Here is a 24,169-nt window from a genome sequence, read left to right as displayed (position 1 = left end):
AGAAGATAGAGAAAAAGAAGAAGCTTATCGACCACGGTGTCGGCACTAGGGCTGCAACTAACAACTAATTTGATAATCGATTAATCTGTCGATTATTACTTCGATCAATCGATTAATAATCGGATAAAAGAGACAAACTACATTTCTATCCTTTCCAGTATTTTATTGGAGAAAAAAAAACAGCATACTGGCACCATACTTATTTTGATTATTGTTTCTCAGCTGTTTGTAAATGTTGCAGTTTATAAATAAAGGTTTATAAAAAAAATAAAATAAAAAAAAGTTGCCTCTGCGCATGCGCATAGCATAGATCCAACGAATCGATGACTAAATTAATCGCCAACTATTTTTATAATAGATTTTAATCGATTAGTTGTTGCAGCCTTAGTCGGTATGGACTACAAAGGCGGACGAGCGCAAATTTTCTGGACTTATGCAGATCCCAAATACAGATCAGCAGGTACCAGAAGATAAGAAAAGTTGCTTTTGCATAATATTGCGAAACAAAACGCCAGATAATATGTCTTACCTTATACACAAACCATAATAATACTCGTATGTTGAAGCACAGTACAATCCATCAAGTGGTGCGGCTTCATAGCTTACCAAAGACGTTTTAAAACATTTTGATAGATTTTTGAGCGCTCAGTGTAATGTTTTTTATTCTCAATGGAACATACACAATTTTGGTGTTATTTACTTGGGTCATATTGCAGTCTACACGTATCTCTTAGGTATGACTGCCATCTACTGGTCACACTTATCATTTCACCATATACCAAATAAAACAGCTTCGAGGTCCGTAAGCACAACCAAAATCATTCCGTACATTAGGCGCACCGGCTTATAAGGCGCACTGTCGAGTTTTGAGAAAATGAAAGGATTTTAAGTCATACTTGCCAACCCTCCCGTTTTTAGCGGGAGAATCCCGGTATTCAGCGCCTCTCCCGACAACCTCCTGGCAGAGATTTTCTCCCGACAAACTCCTGGTATTCAGCCGGAGCTGGAGGCCACGCCCCCTCCAGCTCAATGCGGACCTGACACTGAGTGGGGACAGCCTGTGCTCACGTCCGCTTTCCCACAATATAAACAGCTTGCCTGCCCAAAGACGTCATAACATCTAGGGCTTTTATAGAGTGCACAACTGCGCACACAAAACAAGGAGACGAAGCAGAAGAACGAGGAAATTACAGACATGGCGGCCGAAATGATATACTCATCATGAACGGAGAAGTTAAACAGGACAATACTGCCATCTAATGGATAGCCAATGGAACACTGAAATTCAAGTATTTTTTTTTTTCTATGTAAATAAATATATATATATATATATATATGTAAATAAATATATATATATATATATATATATATATATATTATATATATATATATATATATATATATATATTATATATATATATATATATATATATATATATATATATATATTATATATATATATATATATATATATATATATATATATATATATAATATATATATATATATATATATATATATATATATTATATATATATATATATATATATATATATATATATATATATATAATATATATATATATATATATATATATATATAATATATATATATATATATATAATATATATATATATATATATATTATATATATATATATATATATATATATATATATATATATATATATATATATATATATATATATATATATATATATATATATATATATATATATATATATATATATATATATATATATATATATATATATATATATATATATATATATATATATATATATATATATATATATATATATATATATATATATATATATATATATATATATATACAGTGGGGCAAAAAAGTATTTAGTCAGCCACCCATTGACAATCAATGGGTGGCTGACTAAATACTTTTTTGCCCCACTGTATATACATATATGAAATATATATAAAATACTCGAGTTGGTGAATTCTAGCTGTAAATAACCACGCCCCCAACCACGCCCCCCGCCCGATATTGGAGGTCTCAAGGTTGGCAAGTATGTTTTAAGTGCGCCTTATAGTCCGAAAAATACGGTACGTCTTCACTTTATTCGTGTACCAGCCTTTTTATTTTGTTTATCATCATGTAACTCATTATGGTGTTTAGTTCAAGTTCATAGTTGACTCTACGTGTGCAGTGGGGAAAGCCGGTTGAACATATTTAGGAAAAGCTAAATCCAGTATAACATAAAAGACAACAACAAGTCAACCGTTCCTCCAACTTCCTCCCAGGATATCACCGGGCAACAAAGAGCGGAGGAAGAGCACACAAATCTTGCTCTCCACTTCCCCTTTGTCATCTCTCTTTCCATTCAGTCTTCCTCCTGAGACCAACGAGTTGACTCTCTTTCCACATCTCACTAGTCCTTCTTCCAAATCTCCTTGTTTCTCTAGACAGTATGCTTTTCCCTCCATCATAATCCCCGTTATAGTCATGGCATCCCTCAACTTATCCCATGGTGCAAGCCTGGATAAACCATATGGAAGTGAAATTACAAATGACATGCAGGTCGTTTGTGTGAGATGTATCTACACTTGAGTCTCCTGTGTGCAGTTGATGGTGTGTGTGTTTGTATACACTAACCTGTCTGGACAGTTGATTCATCCCAGGTCTGGCCACACTCTGAAGCTTCCCCTTCTTCTACCGCTGTGAGGGAAATGAGTTAGAGGTTAGGTGGATAAACATGAATGTAAAACAGTGTGTTCTGGGTTTGAAATAAAAGCCACTGGCCGCATTCTCAGGTTTGGTGGGAAAATAATGAATCCGCCAATAGGGCTTATCTCATTCTAAAACTCTTATTAGCTCATAGATTCAACATGGTGCTTAATTCACTTTCCTCTAAATTAGTTGATTTTTTTACTTGCATCTTCTCCATTTCCTTCTCACAGGGGAATTTCAAAGGGAGTAAAAAAAATATATCACAAAAAAAAAATGTGTCAATGATTTCTTGTTTTATTAGTCAGCAGTGAACATTGTTCTGAAAATTACTTTTAAAAACTAACTAATTATAGTTACTCGTTACTTTACCAAAAAAGTAATTGAATTACTAACGGGATTTCTCATGAATAAATGTAATTTATTAATAGAAAGTAATTATTGCTTTACTTAAAAAAACAAAACTTTAAGTATCTGTCATATGCAGTTGAGAGACGTTTCATGAGAGCAGAGTGTGAGTTGGTGTGTGTGTGTGTGCCTTTAAAAGGCGGTGCCTTTTGCCAAGTGACATGTGACATCAGCAAGAGCGCGCTCAGAGCAGCATTCTAGCTCAGCTGTGTTTGTCAGCTTATCATGCTGTGTGATTTTGCCTCTTTCTAAATAATATCAAGTTCACTTAAGTCGGTGCTGGTTGTCGCTTTCGAGAGTAAAAAGTGACAACTTGCTGTCGTGTTGACATACAGCCACATCAAAAGTAATGCTCCATGTTACATCCAACGCATCCATGACGGTGGTGTAACGTACACTACCGTTCAAAAGTTTGGGGTCACATTGAAATGTCCTTATTTTTGAAGGAAAAGCACTGTACTTTTCAATGAAGATAACTTGAAACTAGTCTTAACTTTAAAGAAATACACTCTATACATTGCTAATGTGGTAAATGACTATTCTAGCTGCAAATGTCTGCTTTTTGGTGCAATATCTACATAGGTGTATAGAGGCCCATTTCCAGCAACTATCACTCCAGTGTTCTAATGGTACAATGTGTTTGCTCATTGGCTCAGAAGGCTAATTGATGATTAGAAAACCCTTGTGCAATCATGTTCACACATCTGAAAACAGTTTAGCTCGTTACAGAAGCTACAAAACTGACCTTCCTTTGAGCAGATTGAGTTTCTGGAGCATCACATTTGTGGGGTCAATTAAACGCTCAAAATGGCCAGAAAAAGAGAACTTTCATCTGAAACTCAACAGTCTATTCTTGTTCTTAGAAATGAAGGCTATTCCACAAAATTGTTTGGGTGACCCCAAACTTTTGAACGGTAGTGTACGTAAAAGTATTAGATTACTCGTGAGTGCAAGAATATAAACAGAAGTAGGTATGGTGGATATTGACGTGAGTAAAAGAGTACCTCAACGTACAAGCACCTAAACGTACGACTAATTTGAGAAGCAAAGGTTTTTGTTGTTCTTTAAATTTGCGAGCATGATTTGAGTTACGAGCATTTCTGGTGCCGGATGAAGTAGTAATTGCTCACAGCTGTATTTTCAATTTCATCTGTAATTATTTGGAGTTCAATCACCAAATGGATTTCAAATTGTTTACCTTTGCCCAGGGACATTAGATGAAAATAACTTATACGATAGTCACATCTGGTCTGTGCGATATATGTGTTGTACAATGTCCCTATCAAATAAACAGCCCACAACCAGAGATAGACAAAATCCTGCCCTTCAATCCCTGGAACTAAGAAAGTGAGTGCCAAAGACAACACCCACAGAATGAGTAAAACAAACCATTAAAAACATGTCCTAGTGTACCACTCCGAAGAAGAAATTCAGCTTCCGCGCCAAAACAACATCCACACAGCGAACATTAATCTATGAAAATATAAAGAAGCTGCCAAATGGTCTGCTCGACGTATTTTGGTTTGTTACTGACTCTACAAACGGGACGAGCGAGCACTAGTATTGCTCACTCAATCTTATGCAGACATCTGTTGCTTTCAACTCTGACCACCCTGGCCCGTCACTCAAAGAGTTCTGAGAGCAACATAAACAACTTCCTAGTTCCTATTGTTTACACAACCGAGACAGTGCTGCCAGATCTCACGAGAGACACAAAGAACCAACCCAAAGAAGACACCGCATTAGTCTAGTCCCCAAGTAAATGCGCCACAATTTTATTACATTACATACAACTTCTGTAGTTGTTTGATGTACATTCTATTGTATTGATTTTTTTAAAAGTTTTTATTTCCTAAAAGTTATTTTTTCTTTTTAAAAGGAATGATAAAATTGAAGTTTTTGTGGGGCCAAGCTTGGTTTGAATTTATTTCTGTGTATTTCAATGGGTTGTGCGGATTTTAAATGCAAATTTTTGGAGTTACGAACTCGGTCGCGGAATGAATAGCGCTCGTAAATTGAGGTACTACTGTACCACGAAATACACCATGAAGCAGTACAAATTACCTGTACACTCAACTTGGTTACAGTACACCAGACAATAGCAGAGTGCATTTTGCGGATACGTCACCGAGTCATTTATTATTTAACAGGCAGTGAGAAGACGACGACATGACTTCATGCTAACTGCATACATGTTAGATAGAAAAAGACATGTTGTTTCATCTGTTTAACTTCCATAGCTATGTCACCGTTATGTTCCAGTTAAAGACCAGTTAGACGGATTGAGCCTGCGTTGTTATCTCACAAGGATCATGGTCATTTAGACCTAATCAGTTTGATTAGTAGGGGTGAAACGGTTTGTAGATACTGTGGTATCGTGGTTTTAAAGTCTTCACGATAATGCCGTGACGTGTGACGGTATCAAACAAAAACTTGTTGTGTAGTTTTTTTCTGGTGCAGTCTGTAAAGAAACTAAATCTCCCAGAATCCTCTGCGCAGGAATGGCGTAAGCAGGGAGTTAAGTGTGTTTGTCGTAGATGGAAGGAATTGCTTTTTTTTGGGACATTTCTTGAAAAAAATGATCAAAATCTATCCATTACACTTTGAGTTAAGTTTGCTAACAAACATACAAGCAAACCCTGGCAAAAACATAACCTCTTTGGCGGAGGTAAGAAAGTCCACGTTCCGCAAAGCAAAGCGCACCACTTTCATCTCGAGCATGTCCAAGGCAACACAGAGGCAGCCGGTGACATCGGGAAATCACCAAAAAAAGGAGTAAATTGAAATGCAATTAGATAAATCCCAGTGTTTCCCAAACATTCATTTATTTGTGGCGGCCCGCCACGAAAGAATTACGTCTGCCACAAATAAAATTAAAATAAAAAATAATTTATTTTATTTTTTATTTTATTTTTTGTCCTGTCCAGCTTCTCAGGCAAATCATATAGTTGATCTAGATGCCCATATAGGCTGTTCAGATTTACTTTACAAAAGAGAAGTGTAGGATACTTCTCTTGTTGCCTTATTTGTATTTGACCACTACTGTTTTCTGTTTATTTGTTACTGACTGTGGCAGGACACCTCTGCCTCTGTTTCACTTTATGTTGCTGGTAAATAATATGGTTGTAGTAGTAGGCTAAAGTTTAATTATTTAGTATGCACTAATTAAAGGGGCAGAGCTTTAAGAGACATTTTAGCTTTTATATTTTATAAGATATATTTTTTGTAAGAACCACAATTAATAAATATATTTCAGTGAATAACTCATTGTTAAAATCTGTATATAAATATGTACATAAAGTGTTGTAATTATATTGTAAAATGGATGGATGGATGGATGGATGGATGGATGGATGGATGGATGGACGTTTAAAACAAAACTGTTATTATTAATTAGTAAGTATAAATTTTTTGAGCCTTTTTAGAGAAAATCATATCATTGTAGTAAATTACGCAAATTACTCGATGATGTCATGGTGACCACACCCATAGCCACGCCCCCACCGCCACAGGTATCTTGGCAGTTTATGGGAAACACTGAATCCTCAATCCATCCATCCATTTTCCCACTGTTTCTCGCTCTGGAGACCATCCAGCTGCGCGGAAGGCAGAAAAGATATTTGAAGCCAGCGAACCAAACATCAAACACCAAACATCAGTTTGCAAGGTATTTAAAGTTAAATTGTTAGTTAACATGTACACTGTGGAGGAAACTGCTTCTAAGAAAGTAAAAGTTGAGAGACACTATAGTAAACATTATTGTTTTACATTGAATGTCTACATTGTCATTTTAAAGACACTTAACTGTAGTTTTTGCTTGAAACAGTGGATGTCCTTGCACAATTATTTGCACCTAAAAATTGTAGTATGATTTAGGGATGTCCCGATCCGATATTTGGATCGGATCGGCCGCCGATTTTTGCCAAAAAATGCGTATCGGCAAGGCATGGGAAAATGCCGACCGATTCTGATCCAGTTTTTTAAAGAATTCCGGTCCGTGTTTTCCAACGCACCGATTTAAATAATACATTCCACTGTTCTGCTGCTCCCTAATTTCCGTTCCGCATTTTCCAGCACACCTTCAACACATCCACAGGTCTGTGTCCTAACCGTTAAAGACGGCCATGTGAATTAAAAGTTACCGGTAAAAATGTCAGCTGTCTCTGTGCGATATAGAAAATGACTATATCGTGATATTCGAGTTTACGTTCTCACGCAGTTGCTTTTAGCTGCTGGCCTTACACGACGGGCTCTTCCCACTCCTTCTTGTGTCTGCTTCTCACAGACAGCAAGCGCACCTTCTTACACACGTCGCATACTGTCACGTCATACGTCACATACGTATACGCACTCTCCAGAGGTGTGGACTCGAGTCACATGACTTGGACTCGAGTCAGACTCGAGTCATGAATTTGATGACTTTAGACTCGACTTGACAAAATGTAAAGAGACTTGCAACTCGACTTAGACTTTAACATCAATGACTTGTGACTTCACTTGGACTTGAGCCTTTTGACTTGACATGACTTGCTACTTTCCCCAAAACCCAAACCTTAAAAAGTTATTTGGGAGCGCTCCGTATCTTTCATTTTATACGTCTGTGTCTATAAGCGTGTGTGCTGCTTGTCAGCTGGTGCGCTGTCAGTACAACAGCCAATCAAATTAGATCTACGTTGTTTTCATCACACAGCTCTCATCCAATCCAATTGCAGGACAACCACCGAACAAGAGTTGTCAAACAATGCGGCAGTGAGAAACAATTATGCCAAAGTTGGTTTCGTTCGGGTATAAAAACTACGACTTGGTCAACAAAAAACGAATTGCCGTATGCAAATCATGCAGTTCGAATATTACAGGCGGAGACGCAACAACTTCCAACTTCGTTCGACATTTGAAGTTGCACAAAGAAGGGTAAGTTTTGAATGTAAGCTAACGTTTATTGGCTAAGTAACATGACTTTTATTTGCTGTGTAGTTAAATCAGTGAAGCTGTAAAATCACTGCTAACGTCATAACCATATACATTTTATAAGGGTACGCAGCATTGAGCGCTACTGCCTACTGGCGCAGACGAGACGCGGGGCCGCCATCTTGGAGTGGTGATCTGCTCCACTCAGTGCAATTCATTTGGCAGGAGCATCGAACTGTCAGCGAATTTAAACCGCGTGTTTTCACAATTTTCACGCGGTTTTTTTGTCATACGTGTAGCTATGATAACGGACACATGTTTTGGCGTTTTTATTATTCATAGTTTGCTTAACAGTAATATAATATTCTTATACGCGATAAGTGACCAGACGTCCGAGATCAAAACTGGGAATATAATCCCAGAGAAAGGGGGAAAAAACGGTCAGCAATCTTTAAATTGAAGAAACAATATGATTAGGTTATATATACATGCGTATATCCTACATAAACAATGTATGAATACATTAGATATCTATATATCTTAGGGACCTATAGACCAGTGTTTTTCAACCTTTTTTGAGCCAAGGCACATTTTTTTCATTGAAAAAATCTGGAGGCACACCACCAGCAGAAATCATTAAAAAATGAAACTCAGCAGCCGATATTGACAGTATAAAGTCGTTGTCGCAATTGTTGGGTATGACTTTAAACCATAACCAACCATGCATCAATATAGCTCTTGACTTAAAGTGCTGTCACCACTTTTTTGGCGTTTTTCTGTGTGTAGTGTTTTAGTTCTTGTCTTGCGCTCCAATTTTGGTGACTTTTCTTGTTTTGTTGGTATTTTCCTGTAGCAGTTTCATGTCTTCCTTGAGCGCTATTCCCCGCATCTGCTTTGGTTTAGCAATCAAGAATATTTAAGTTGTTGCTATCCTTCTTTTGTGGGGACATTGTTGATTGTCATGTCATGTTCGGATGTACTTTGTGGACAACATCTTTGCTCAACACGCTGTATGTCTTTGCTGTCGTCCAGCATTCTGTTTTTGTTTACTTTGTAGCCAGTTCAGTTTTAGTTTTGTTCCCTAAGCTTCAATGCCTTTTTTAGGGGCACTCACCTTTTGTTTATTTTTGGTTTTAGCATTAGATACCTTTTCACCTGCATGCTGCCTCGCACTGTCATCTGCATATTGTGATCACGACAAACCATGTTCCGACATCTACAAAGCAATTATCTACCTGCTGCCACCTACTGATATTGAAGAGTATAACATTGTTACGGTGCCGAGCCCTAGACAGCATTATTTGCAGACTATAATTATTTATAATTAAAAAATATTTTTACCCCAAATAGGTGAAATTACATAATCTCCCACGGCACACCAGACTGTATCTCACGGCACACTAGTGTGCCGCGGCACAGTGGTTGAAAAACACTGCTATAGACGGTAACTCTGTTGCTGCAGCAGCAGAGAGTTTATTCTGTCTTGACACTTTGTATTGATATTTTCTATTACATTCTTCCCTTAAATGATAATGTTTACAGTCATTGTTATATATGTATTTTTTATGTATGTCGCTTTCGATAAAAGCGTCTGCCAAATACTTAAAAATATATATAAACACCTGAAAGTCTTTATATCAGCTAAAACCACCAATCTGTTTCACTGGATTCAGAATAAAACCAAATTCTGTCTTACTCAACAATGTTAGTATTTGAATATTGTTACTTGAAGACTTATTCCTGGTTACAATTATACTGTTAAGAAATTATTGTCTTATACTTTGCCTAAAATGAGAATGCATCATAATCAGTGGCGGCTGGTGAATTTTGTTTTAGGTGGGGCTGAAAGTTTGTAAACCAAATCCCTGTAGGGGGGTCATCCTCCCCCGGAAGATTTCTTTGTGATTTTCACATACAAATATTGAAGATCTTTGCTCCTTCTCAACTCTGTGGTTATATTGTTTTCATAAAATACAACCAATAGTATGTTAATGTTTGTTTTTGCAAATGTGTTTATTCTGTAAAGGAATGAATTAAATGTTTAAAAAAATTTAAACTATTAAAATGACTGGTTAATAGTGCTATTATGAATTGCAATGTCAGCACTATTTTTTTCCCCTGCAATTTCAAATGCACTTGTTTTAATAAATAAATACAGCATTTTAAAAGCATACACAATCTGTGTAAAAATATTAGTCTGTGGTTAAAAGGACTTGAAAGGACTCGAAACTCAAAATGCAGGACTTGGGACTTGACTTGAGACTTTCTAGTCTTGACTTTGGACTTGACTCGGGACTTGCCTGTCTTGACTCGGGACTTGACTCGAGACTTGAGGGCAAAGACTTGAGACTTACTTGTGACTTGCAAAGCAATGACTTGGTCCCACCTCTGGCACTCTCACAGCAGAGAGGTAGCAGCATGGCTAACGTTAGCTGTGATGCTAGCGTAGCCGTGTGAGCGGTAATACTGAAGGAAGAATTAATGAATTCCCAAGAAAAACAGCAGGGGGTCCATCGTCTGGCGGTGGTTTGGCTTCAAGTGGGAATATTATTAGCCTTTATTTAACCAGGTAAAATCCCATTGAGATCAAAGATCTCTTTTCCAAGGGAGACCTGGCCAAGAGGGCAGCAGCAAGGTTACATTAAAAACAGTAAACAAATACATAAAACATCACATTTACGACATTAAAACTTGCTCACATAACACATGTGCATACAGACAAGGTAGACTGCAGTCCTTTCACAGAAGCTTTAAACTCATTCAACGTAACAAGGGTTTGAAGTTTAATATTCGATTGTAGGTTATTCCAAGCCTTCGCTGCTGAAAACCTAAATGCTTTCTTGCCCAATATGTCGAAACAGACAACCGTAATTTGTCAAGTGTGGGGCAAAAGCGTTGCTATAAAAAGTAGCATTACTGCTAATATGTAGCATCATTTGAAAAGTTCTCTGCTAGAAAATGAAGATGGTTTGAAACTCCGCACGTCAACATCTCCATTGTGTATTATTCAAACTCACCTAATTCAGCTGGCTAGTTGTTATCAAGAGTACTAAAACCCTTTTCAACATGAATCTGACAACTAAGTAGGCTAAATAACTTTAAACTTGAATACATGCTCGGCCAGTATCGGCCAGTATCGGTATCGGATCGGAAGTGCAAAAACCTGGATCGGGACATTCAGAACATTTTAGCATTATATTTGTGTTCAATTGCAGAAGTGTTTGTCCTAAACATTCCTGGCACTTAATTTTACACACTATGGCATTTTAATTACTTTTTTTTTTTACATACACCATAATAATATCCTACCATGAACTTAATAACGTGATAATATCGTACCGTGAGATTTTGATACCGTTACTTCCCTACTAATTACAGTTTTCTTCTGACCAAACTGCACCAAAGGGTGAACCATGGCCAAGCCCTCTAGGCCAGGTCGCTCTTATAAAAGAGATATTATTCTCAATGAGTTTTACCTGGTTAAAAATGAATGAAATTGCTCTGAAATAGACAACAGACAATGGAATTTCGGGATGACAATGTCTTGAGAGCCAATAAACACACTCAGAATGTGACAAGGACTTCCTGGGTACAACAGGAAGGAGGGAAGTACAGCTGGCACACAAACAGGAAATGGCTGAAGCCACCACACAATGGGCTTTCCTGTGCACCCCCTCCCCGACACATGATTCTTCATTTCTCACCTCTGATCTGCCTTTTCTCCCTTGACCACCACCCATCCAACTGTGTATACATTTCATATTCCTCGCTCTTTATCCGCGTTAGCTCCTTGTTGGCCACAAGCCATTCTCACAAAACAATCAAAACAAGAAGTTATAAATCATTGAAGGGTTCCCTTCTGGAATGAAAACAGAGCCGGGCCTTGTCAAAGCTTAGCCCCTGTGTTCAATGATTTGTGGAATATCCTGTGCTCAAAGTCTACCATTTTGCCACCGAGGTGTAAATAACTGCTACTGCCAAATCTATTCGATTTACCGTATTTTTCGGAACATAGGGCGCACCGGATTAAAAGGCGCACTGCCGATGAGCGGGTCTATTCAGGTCTATTTTCATACAAAAGGCGCACCGGATTAAAAGGCACATTAAAGGGGTCATATTATTATTATTTTCTAAATGTAAACCACTATCTTGTGGCCTACATAACATGTAATGGTGGTTCTTTGGTCAAAATGTTGCATAGATTGTTTTACAGACCATCTTCAAGTAGCTTTCAGAGCCTCTCTTAAGGATGCGTTGTTTTGTGTGCGGTCTTATATACGTGGCTCAACTTCGACAACGTCTTCTCCCCGTCATCTTTGTTGTAGCGGTGTAGCGTGCAAGGACGGGAGTGGAAGAAGTGTCAAAAGATGGAGCTAACTGTTTTAATGACATTCAGACTTTACTTCAATCAATAATGGAGCAGCATCTCTTCATCCGTGGCTCACTAGCGAGACATTAACACCGAAAATGCGTCCAGTGAAAAACCGTCCGACCGGAACCCTCTAATAAGAAGTACCGTGGGTGAATAATGTAAACCCACTACAGTTTTTAGCACTTTGACAGGTATAAGTAAGAACTTTACGCTACTTGATATTAGAAATGGCAACAGTGGAAGATGAATGCCACATACGAAAGTAGAGAAAAAGAAGAAGCTTATCGACTACGGTGTCGTCACGGACTACAATGGCGGACGCGCTCCAATTTTCAGTACTTATGCAGATCCCAAATACAGATCAGCAGGTACCAGAAGGTAAGAAAAGTTGGTTTTGTATAATATTGCAAAACAAACCGGCAGATAATATGTCTGCTAATAGGTGCCATTTTGCTGTCCTTATACACGCATCATAATAATACTCGTATGTTTAATGCGCCGACAATCCATCAAACGGTGCGGCTGCATAGCTTACCGAAGTCGTACTAAAAACATTTTGACAGATTTTTGAGCGCCGTGTGTAATGTTCTATATTCTCAATGGAACATTTAAAGTGTTGGTGTTGTTTGCTGGCGTCATCTTGCAGTTTACACCACCATCTACTGGTCACACTTATCATTACACCAAGTACCAAATAAAATAGCTTCGAGGTAAGTAAGCACAACCAGAATTATGCCATACATCAGGTGCACTGTCGATTTTTGAGAAAATCAAAGGATTTTAAGTGCGCCTTATAGTCCGAAAAATACGGCAGTTTTATATGGTTCTAAATTGATTAATCACGATTTGTTTTGATTCGAATTGCACTTAAATATCGAAAAATGCCTCAAATCAGTTTCAAAATATCAACGGACTTTGTTTTTCTTTTCACCAGAAACAACTTTAAACTTTCTCAGAAGTGCAATTTGAAGTAAAAAAATGAATAGCAAGTGAAAGTGTGTTTGTATTGCAACATGCCATTACTGTAAATTGCATAAAGGTATTGTTTCTTTAAGTGCAAAATAATAACAGTAAACATGTAAGGTATTTTTCTGGGACTCTTATTTTGTTAGCGCAATCAGGAACGCTCAAATGATTTTATTTTTGATGGGCAGAAGTGTGTGCTTGTTTTTTGACTCTTTTGTTCGGGGAGATTAGTAAACATAAGAACCTCTCCCAAGTTACGGTTTCTTCAAAGTCAGCTTGCACCACTTCGTTTTTTTTTTGGTTTTTTTTGCCCCTAATAGCTTGTTGGAAGCTAACATTAGCATAGTGTAATACTGCTGATGCTGATGGTTCATGCTCAAGACTACCAGGGGGCAGAGGAGGCGGGGTAATCAATATTATGCCATGAGAATAAATATTGGAAAGTGTAAAAGATATTGTTCCATAATCAATATTTTACCCAACCCTAAGGATCGCTGCATGAAATGATATACTCCGGTATAATATATCAAAGTAAAAACAAACTGAGGGCCTGACCAACAGTAAGTTTGGTGGCATCATGTAAGCAACATGGGCAACATGTAAGCAACATGGGCAACATGTAAGCAACATGGGCAACATGGGCAACATGCAAGCAACATGGGCAACATGCAAGCAACATGGGCAACATGTAAGCAACATGGGCATCATGTAAGCAACATGGGCATCATGTAAGCAACATGGGCATCATGTAAGCAACATGGGCATCATGTAAGCAACATGGGCAACATGTAAGCAACATGGGCATCATGTAAGCAACATGGGCAACATGTAAGCAACATGGGCAACATGAAAGCAACATGGGCAATATGTAAGCAACATGGGCAACATGTAAGCAACATGGGCAACATGTAAGCAACATGGGCAACATGTAAGCAACATGGGCAACATGTAAGCAACATGGGCAACATGTAAGCAACATGGGCAACATGTAAGCAACATGGGCAACATGTAAGCAACATGGGCAACATGTAAGCAACATGGGCAACATGTAAGCAACATGGGCAACATGTAAGCAATATGGGCATCATGTAAGCAACATGGGCATCATGTAAGCAACATGGGCAACATGTAAGCAACATGGGCATCATGTAAGCAACATGGGCAACATGTAAGCAACATGGGCATCATGTAAGCAATATGGGCATTTTGTAAGCAACATGGGCATCATGTAAGCAACATGGGCATCATGTAAGCAACATGGGCAACATGTAAGCAATATGGGCATCATGTAAGCAACATGGGCATCATGTAAGCAACATGGGCAACATGTAAGCAACATGGGCATCATGTAAGCAACATGGGCAACATGTAAGCAACATGGGCATCATGTAAGCAACATGGGCATCATGTAAGCAACATGGACATCACTGCACCTGCACAAACACCAGCCACAAATCACGAATAACTCTATGGTTGCCCTCCTATGAAGCTAATTAAAACACTCTGCCCTACAACTCCAACCAGGCAATGTGTCAGGGTTACTGTGGTTCAGTAATGTTTTACTTTACACCTTTGAAAAAGTTGAGGTGATATATCTAAAAGTACTGGAAACTGATAAAATAGTTTCTTGATGAGACTATGGGGAGTGCTGTGTTTCATTAGCCATGCACACAATGCTTTATTTAGATTCTTATATCCTCCTCAGAGACACACACCGCTGGTGTGAACCCTGCAAGCACCAGGGGGTCGGTGTGTACGAGTGTGGTAAGAACAAGGACTAAGTTATAAAATGTAAGGAAGAAAAATGAGGGAGTCTTCGAGCAGATAGGGTTGGAAAAAAAACAATAACCTGAAAATACTTTAGTGCGCAATCCTGGCAGAAAACCCACATTTATATAGGTATGTAAAATAGGTCACAATAAATCCCAGTGATGTTTAAACACATAAAACGGTTGATTTGCTACTGCTGCTGCTTTGTCATACTCCAGTCACTGACAAGATCAAAAGGAAGTTTTCTAAACAAATGTTTACATGACAATGCCATTTTGGATAAGGATGATGTTGATTTTGAAATACAGTAGATCCCTGTATCATAGCAATTCTGCATTCACTACTCTTTATACTTGCGGAATACTTTTTTTTATATACACTACCGTTCAAAAGTTTGGGGTCACATTGAAATGTCCTTATTTTTGAAGGAAAAGCACTGTACTTTTCAATGAAGATAACTTGAAACTAGTCTTAACTTTAAAGAAATACACTCTATACATTGCTAATGTGGTAAATGACTATTCTAGCTGCAAATGTCTGGTTTTTGGTGCAATATCTACATAGGTGTATAGAGGCCCATTTCCAGCAACTATCACTCCAGTGTTCTAATGGTACAATGTGTTTGCTCATTGGCTCAGAAGGCTAATTGATGATTAGAAAACCCTTGTGCAATCATGTTCACACATCTGAAAACAGTTTAGCTCGTTACAGAAGCTACAAAACTGACCTTCCTTTGAGCAGATTGACTTTCTGGAGCATCACATTTGTGGGGTCAATAAAACGCTCAAAATGGCCAGAAAAAGAGAACTTTCATCTGAAACTCGACAGTCTATTCTTGTTCTTAGAAATGAAGGATATTCCACAAAATTGTTTGGGTTACCCCAAACTTTTGAACGGTAGTGTAGATTTTTGTCCATTCGATTCCCACAATGAGAATATATTGCAAAAGGGCAGTTCTTCAACCACATTGATGATATGTATAAAAACAGCAAAAGAGTCACCGATTTATAAGACCGGACACAAACACCAGTTTACAAACAAGAGACCTGTTTCTTTAATTCGACAATTTTGTAAAAATATTGAAAAAATGTTTCACAACAGATTGAACAAATTCATAAATAATAGTGAAATACTCGCTGACAACCAATACGGATACAGAGCCAACATCGCAACATCGACGGCATTAATCAATATCTCAGCTGCATTCGGGCGGAATGCGGGATACACCCTGGACAAGTCGCCACCTCATCACAGGGCCAACACAGATAGACAGACAACATTCACACACTAGGGACCATTTAGTGTTGCCAATCAACCTATCCCCAGGTGCATGTCTTTGGAGGTGGGAGGAAGCCGGAGTACCCGGAGGGAACCCACGCAGTCACGGGGGGAACATGCAAACTCCACACAGAAAGATCCCGAGCCCGGGATTGAACTCAGGACCAGGAGGCGTGTGGGTCGGACCACAGCTGACTCTTCTCCCCCTGGTCACAAACTATTCTCCCTTCTCCCCTCAGGCAGGAGACTACGGTCCATTCAGACCCACACCTCACGCCACCTGAACAGTTTTTCCCCCTCGGCCATCAGGCACAAGATCTGATAGCTCAGGCACAGCTCATTTTATTACCTATTCTGTGTTATGTGTTTTATGTTGCACGATTGCACCAAGACAGATTCCTAGTTTGTGAACCCGTTCTCCAACAATGGCAATAAAAACTATTCTGATTCTGATTCGTATTGTGAGGCACATGCACTAACCCTTGTGCCACCGTGCTGCCCCATACTGTAATTTGATTTTGATATCATTTTTTTTCTTTATAAATTCAAAATGAACACCAATGAGTTGACTGATGAACATTATCACATAATTTATTTAGAAAATATAAATAACGACAAATAAAGATAGAATACTGTTAACCGCAACATGTAAGTGTAAAAAAAAACCCAACAAAATTATGATTTGGACATTTTCTATTTAATAATAGATCTATTTAATAATACCACCTTAACATTTGACAACCAAACAATTACACAAGGCGACTCGGTAAAGAATCTGGGTATTATTTTCGACCCAACTCTCTCGTTTGAGTCACACATTAAGAGTGTTACTAAAACGGCCTTCTTTAATCTCCGTAATATCGCTAAAATTCATTCCATTTTGTCCACTAGCGACGCTCAGATCATTATTCATGCGTTCGTTACGTCTCGTCTCGATTACTGTAATGTATTATTTTCGGGTCTCCCTATGTCTAATTAAAAAATTACAGTTGGTACAAAATGCGGCTGCTAGACTTTTGACAAAAACAAGAAAGTTTGATCATATTACGCCTATACTGGCTCACTTGCACTGGCTTCCTGTGCACCTAAGATGCGACTTTAAGGTTTTACTACTTACGTATAAAATACTACACGGTCAAGCTCCTGCCTATCTTGCTGATTGTATTGTACCATATGTCCCGGCAAGAAATCTGCGTTCAAAGAACTCCGGCTTTTTAGTGATTCCAAGAGCCCAAACAAAGTCTGTGGGCTATAGAGCGTTTTCTATTCGGGCTCCAATACTATGGAATGCCCTCCCGGTAAAAGTTAGAGATGCTACCTCAGTAGAAGCATTTAAGTCTCATCTTAAAACTCATTTGTATACTCTAGCCTTTAAATAGACCCCCTTTTTAGACCAGTTGATCTGCCGTTTTCTTTTCTCCTCTGCCCCCTCGCTGGGTTATTCCGGTTCCGGTGACCATGGATGAGGTGCTGGCTGTCCAGAGTTGAGACCCGGGGTGGACCGCTCGCCTGTGCATCGGTTGGGGACGTCTCTGCGCTACTGACCTGTCTCCGCTCGGGATGGTCTCCTGCTGGCCCCACTATGGACTGGACTCTCACTGTTATGTTGGATCCACTAGGGACTGTACTTAGAGGGGGGGGTTATCCACATATGCGATCCTCCCCAAGGTTTCTCATTGTCATTCACATGGACGTCCCTTGTGTGGGCTCTGTGCCGAGGATGTCGTTGTGGCTTGTGCAGCCCTTTGAGACTTTTGTGATTTAGGCCTATATAAGTAAACATTGATTGATTGATTGATTTTCAGAATGTGCTTGTTCTATTTTTAAACAAAGATAACAATCTGAAGTTGTCTTTATTTTTAAATTATCGTGCCGTGATTTTACCAGTCCGGCCCACTTGGGAGTAGATTTTTGTCCATCTAAAATGAGTTTGACACCCCTGATCTAGACTGAACATGTGGCATCATCCGTCCATGGTAACAAAATGTAAACACTGATAGGATACGGCAGGTGACAAATGTCTTGGCAGAGGTCTGCTCTCCCTCTTCAGTCCTACATTAGTTACTTTGATCCGCTTCCCCCACCATCTTTAGCTCAATCCTCCACTGTTGTTGTCAGTGTTCCCTGACCACTGTTTGCTGTCATGCTCTGTCTTATTCCATCATCCTCTTTTTGTCCCATTAGCTCACGTCTTCCACATCCCTCGGCAGTCCCTCTTGATCCCCTTGTCTTTGTGTCTTCCTGCCCCACGAAAGCAGTTACATCCTCAACAAGAAAAGCTTTTGTCTTTTTTGTTCCAAAACAACACGTGCACACACACACACACACACACACACACACACACTCACACAGTGTATCAGGGCCACACATTCCCAAGGCAGCCCAAGGCTTTGGTGTTCCCAGATCTCGTTGATGAACGGGTCAGTGCGACCAATCACACACCGGCCAGGAGGCCCGGAGGGGCGGGATGTGGGTCAGTGCAGCCAATGATAGGCTGCTTTTTCCCAAAAGAGGCAGGTGATTGACAATTGATGCTGGACAGAAGTCAAGAGGGTAATTGTCATCCTACTCTCTCTTGCACGCTTTTACTATTCTGTCTGTCTCTCATTCTTATCACAGACACTCCTTTTTCTACATTTCCCCGTCACTACTGTGTGCTCCTCTGCCTCCCGTCTCCAACCTACTTCTCGGTCCTCCGCCCCCACCTGCCATGTCCCAACAGCTTCAGGAGGGCCCTTTCATTGGCTGCCCTTCCAGTCCCCGTGGAGCGACTTTATGACACTATTGGCAAAGAGTTGATGCCAATCTTTATCCCCAGCTCCTGCCCCCGGGAGTCTCCCCAACTTCAACCGGCTGTGTCAAACGAACATGCACAAATACGAGGCTCTCTATAGTCGGGGGACGAGGCCAGAAGCTGATTAACCAAATACTTTTATCAGCACTAAAACCGCTCTCTGTGTCTGCCTGCATTCGGAACAAAACCAGCCTTAAAATACGAAACCATGCATGCACATCCAGAGCGCCAGACCCGTTGGAGGTTTGGGACACTCTGTGTTTTGTTTGCGCTTTTGTTTGTGAGTGTGTGCAAAGGGACGGAGGGTGCAGCGGGCTTAGATGGATGCAAGGGAAGGAACATCGCCACAAAGCCTGACGGACAAGCTTCATTGCACTGTCCATGCTCATTCCCTTCACAGTCTTGCTATTTCTTCGACAACTTGTTTGACTTTTCACCCTAAAATCCCGTACAAAACAGTTTGTAAGTGGAACATTGTAATGTTACATACTGTTGTCACACATCCTAATTTTCCCTACGATTGTTTTTTTGCATACCGTTTCAAACGAGTCTGTTTGCCCGCGTATCGTGCCGCAGAATTTGAGTGCCAAAATAAATAATTCCACGCATTGGTGACGCAGTGTCTTTGCCCATTTTTAATTAAATACGCCTACAAAATAGGCCGACATGGGGCCAAAGAAAGATTATTTTAATCTAAGCTTAAAACTGGGGGCATAACAGTATTGTAGATACCGCGGTATTTCAGTTTCAAAAGTCTTCACAATAATACCGTGACTCCTGATACCAAACAAAAACTTGGAGTGTGTTTTTTATCGGCACTTTAGCGTTGGCCGGGTCTGAAAATAAACTACATCTCTAAGACTATTGGGGGCATGAAACGCCGTAAGCAGGAATTGAAGTGTGTTTGTAGTCGATGAAATTAATTGCTTTGAGGACATTTCCTGAAAGATGTCATTAAAATCTGTCCAGAACTTTTTAGACTTAGACTTAGACAAACTTTATTGATCCACAAGGGAAATTGTTCCACACAGTAGCTCAGTTACAAAGGATGGAAAGGATAATGCAGGTATAAAGTAGACTAAAAATGTACCATAGTAGCAATATAAAATATAATATATATGTAATATTTACATATTATATATACAGTATATAACAGGGGTCACCAACCTTTTTGAAAGCAAGAGCTACTTTTTGGGTACTGATTAATGCGAAGGGCTACCAGTTTGATACACACTTAAAAAAATTGCCAGAAATAGTCAATTTGCTCAATTTACCTTTAACTCTATGTTATTATTAATAATTAATGATATTTACACTTAATTGAACGGTTTAAAAGAGGAGAAAACACCAAAAAAATGACAATTACATTTTGAAACACAGTTTATATTCAATTTCGACTCTTTAAAATTCAAAATTCAACCGAAAAAAGAAGAGAAAAACTAGCTAATTCGAATCTTTTTGAAAAAATTAAAAAAATAATTTATGGAACATCATTAGTAATTTCTCCTGATTAAGATTAATTTTAGAATGTTGATGACATGTTTTAAATAGGTTAAAATCTAATCTACACTTTGTTAGAATATATAACTAATTGGACCAAGCTATATTTCTAACAAAGACAAATCATTATTTCTTCTAGATTTTCCAGAACAAAAATTTTAAAAGAAATTCAAAAGACTTTGAAATAAGATTTACATTTGATTTTACAGATTTTCTAGATTTGCCAGAATAATTTTTTGGAATTTTAATCATAATAAGTTTGAAGAAATATTTCACAAATATTCTTTGTCGGAAAAACAGAAGCTAAAATGAAGAATTAAATTAAAATTTATTTATTATTCTTTACAATAAATTTTTTTTTTACTTGAACATTGATTTAAATTGTCAGGAAAGAAGAGGAAGGAATTTAAAAGGTAAAAAGGTATATGTGTTTAAAAATCCTAAAATCGTTTTTAAGGTTGTATTTTTTCTCTAAAATTGTCTTTCTGAAAGTTATAAGAAGCAAAGTAAAAAAATTAATGAATCTATTTAAACAAAAGAAGACCAAGTCTTTAAAATATTTTCTTGGATTTTCAAATTCTATTTGAGTTTTGTCTCTCTTAGAATTAAAAATGTCGAGCAAAGCGAGACCAGCTTGCTAGTAAATAAAAAATGTTTAAAAAATAGAGGCAGCTCACTGGTAAGTGCTGCTATTTGAGCTATTTTTAGAACAGGCCAGCGGGCTACTCATCTGGTCCTTACGGGCTACCTGGTGCCCGCGGGCACCGCGTTGGTGACCCCTGGTATATAACATATACTGATATATTATATTATCATATTATATATACATTATATAATATATACTGATATATTATATTATCATATTATATATTTTTATATAATTTATACAATACATAACAAATCCCAATTACAATGTACAATATTACAGTATATTACAGTATATGTAGCAGCTTGAGTTATGTTTTTTTATTTTTTATTGCTAACAAACCCTGGCGAAAACGTAACCTCTTTAGCGGGGGTAAGAAAGTCTGCGTTCTGCAAAGCAATGCATGCCAAGCTATTGCAAGGGGACACAAAGCCAGCCAATCACGTAGCACAACACCGAAGTAATCAGCAAAAAAAATAAGTTCAACGTGGAAAATATGAGGAAACTGAAAAACTCCTTAATAAACCCTCGATGCATCCATCCATTTTCCCACAGCTTGTCTCTCTCGACGTCACGGGGGTGCTGGAGCCTATCCCAGCCGCACTTGGAAGGCAGGGTACACTCAGGACAAGTCGCCACCTCATAAACTGCCATCCAGAAAATATATTTAAAGCCAGTGAAGCCAAACATCAGTTTCCATGATTAAAAGTTAAATTGTTAGTTAACTTTTCTGAGAAACAGAATTCTCCAGACTGATATAGAAAGTAAAAGTTAAGGTACTAAAGTGAACATTAATGTTTTACAATGGATTGTTTTGTAATTTTTACACTGTCACTTCAAACACATGCAACTGTAAAGTTTTTTTTTTAATATTTGCTTGAAATAGTGGATATTATTTTTGTTTAGGCTAAACACACTTACTGTAATTGAACACATTCATGCCACTTCATTTTACACGTTTAAGTATTTTTTGTTTTTTTGGACATATACCACAATAATATCGTACCGTGGCCTTAATACCGTGATAGCATTGTACCGTGAGATTTTCATACCGTTACATCCCTAACTAAAACTCTTCCTTGTGGTTTAGTGTGCGGGATATGATGTAAATTTTGGTGTAAATTTTGCTATGAAGTGAAAACCATTTCCGGTGACTACCTCTTGAAGTTCATGGAGAGAATGCCAAGAGTGTGCAAAGCAGTAATCAGAGCAAAAGGTGGCTATTTAGAAGAAACTAGAATATGTTTTAAGTTATTTCACCTTTTTTTGTTAAGTACATAACTCCACACGTGTTCATTCATAGTTTCGATGCCTTCAGTGACAATCTACAATGTAAATAGTCATGAAAATAAAGAAAACCAATTGAATGAGGAGAAGGTGTGTCCAAACTTTTGGCCTGTACTGTACTGTATTTGGGGTGATAACGGTTTTACGTCACACTAAGTTGCTATGCAACCTTCTCATCATCAAACAATGCCACTATTTCGTCATCTCCAACACACACACACAGACACACACATCCCAAGTCGCCACCATTGTGAAAACATGCATGGTTTATGCAGATTTAAGTACATAACTGCATAATCATTCAAGAAAAAAAGGGCATAAACATTATGTTTTGGTATTGAATAGAGTTAACTCCTGGTAATATTTGATCCTGCAAGAACACATTATTGGTAAGAATTTAAGAACACAAAAGGCACCTCTAAAAGAGTGTGCATCTCTAACACACACACCACACAGCGGTGATGTTCTGGGCCAACCAACGCAGCGTGAGATTAAAGAGCCTCTCTGATCTGACATTCGTTTTTTTCTGTCAGAAAGAGTGTTGCACAAAGAGTCAATAGAAGAAGATATTGTGACTAGAGCAGGAACGGGAAGAAAGAGGGGGACAGTTTCCAAGATGACAGGAAAGAGTGTAAGACAAAGAGTGGCCAAGAGGAGAAGAGGGAAACATTCCTCTGGAGTACCCTCTGCTCTGGGGAGGTAGTCCAAAAATAAGTGGACTACAAGCTCGCCCAGCAGCCTGGGACACGCACAAGTCAAACACCGTGGCAAGTTCAACATTTGTGAGACGGAGCGCAAACACGAGCTGTTGAGGTATATAAGCTGCAGGCTGGATGGGCTTGATAATTGCCTTCTTGTGTAGTACAGGCAGGGGAGCACTTCCTGACTGAACACACCACCTTCACGACTAGGCGTTATTTAGCTTGATGCAAGCTTGATTAGGAGGAGAGCGACAGGCAGAGCAGAGGAGAAACCAAGTTGAGAGGGAACTACACAGATTTGTGTCACGGTGCATGACTTCCCTATTCATGTTTCTGTTGGGACTGACGAGGAAAACGTGAAACGACATTACGGCCTATGAATATCTGACTACTGCAGCGGTCACCAACGCGGTGCCCGCGGGCACCAGGTAGCCCGTAAGGACCAGATGAGTAGCCCGCTGGCCTGTTCTAAAAATAGCTCAAATAGCAGCACTTACCAGTGAGCTGCCTCTATTTTTTGAATTGTATTTATTTACCAGGAAGCTGGTCTCACTTTGCCCGACATTTTTAATTCTAAGAGAGACAAAACTCAAATAGAATTTGATTTTTAAACACATATACCTTTTTACCTTTTGAATTCCTTCCTCTTCTTTCCTGACAATTTAAATCAATGTTCAAGTCAATTAATTTTTTTTTATTGTAAAGAATAATAAATACATTTTAATTTAATCCTTCATTTTAGCTTCTGTTTTTTCGACAAAGAATATTTGTGAAGTATTTCTTCAAACTTATTATGATTAAAATTCAAAAAAAATATTCTGGCAAATCTAGAA

At 38.4% G+C, this 24,169-nt stretch overlaps 1 protein-coding gene across 2 annotated transcripts in view; it reads right to left on the bottom strand.

Annotated features, from left to right (window-relative positions):
- znf423 (zinc finger protein 423) overlaps positions 1-24,169 on the bottom strand; it is a 406,985-nt gene that overhangs the window by 346,453 nt on the left and 36,363 nt on the right. For both annotated transcript variants that reach the window (XM_062036135.1, XM_062036134.1), the window contains exon 2: positions 2,635-2,697. In XM_062036135.1, coding sequence (XP_061892119.1) covers positions 2,635-2,697 — 63 coding nt within the window. The remainder of the gene's footprint in view (positions 1-2,634; positions 2,698-24,169) is intronic.

Source organism: Entelurus aequoreus, linkage group LG24 (genome assembly GCF_033978785.1).
Source record: "Entelurus aequoreus isolate RoL-2023_Sb linkage group LG24, RoL_Eaeq_v1.1, whole genome shotgun sequence".
In the NCBI taxonomy this organism is placed as follows: Eukaryota; Metazoa; Chordata; class Actinopteri; order Syngnathiformes; family Syngnathidae; genus Entelurus; species Entelurus aequoreus.
Note: the sequence above shows the minus strand (reverse complement) of the source record. Positions and strands in the feature narration are given on the sequence as shown.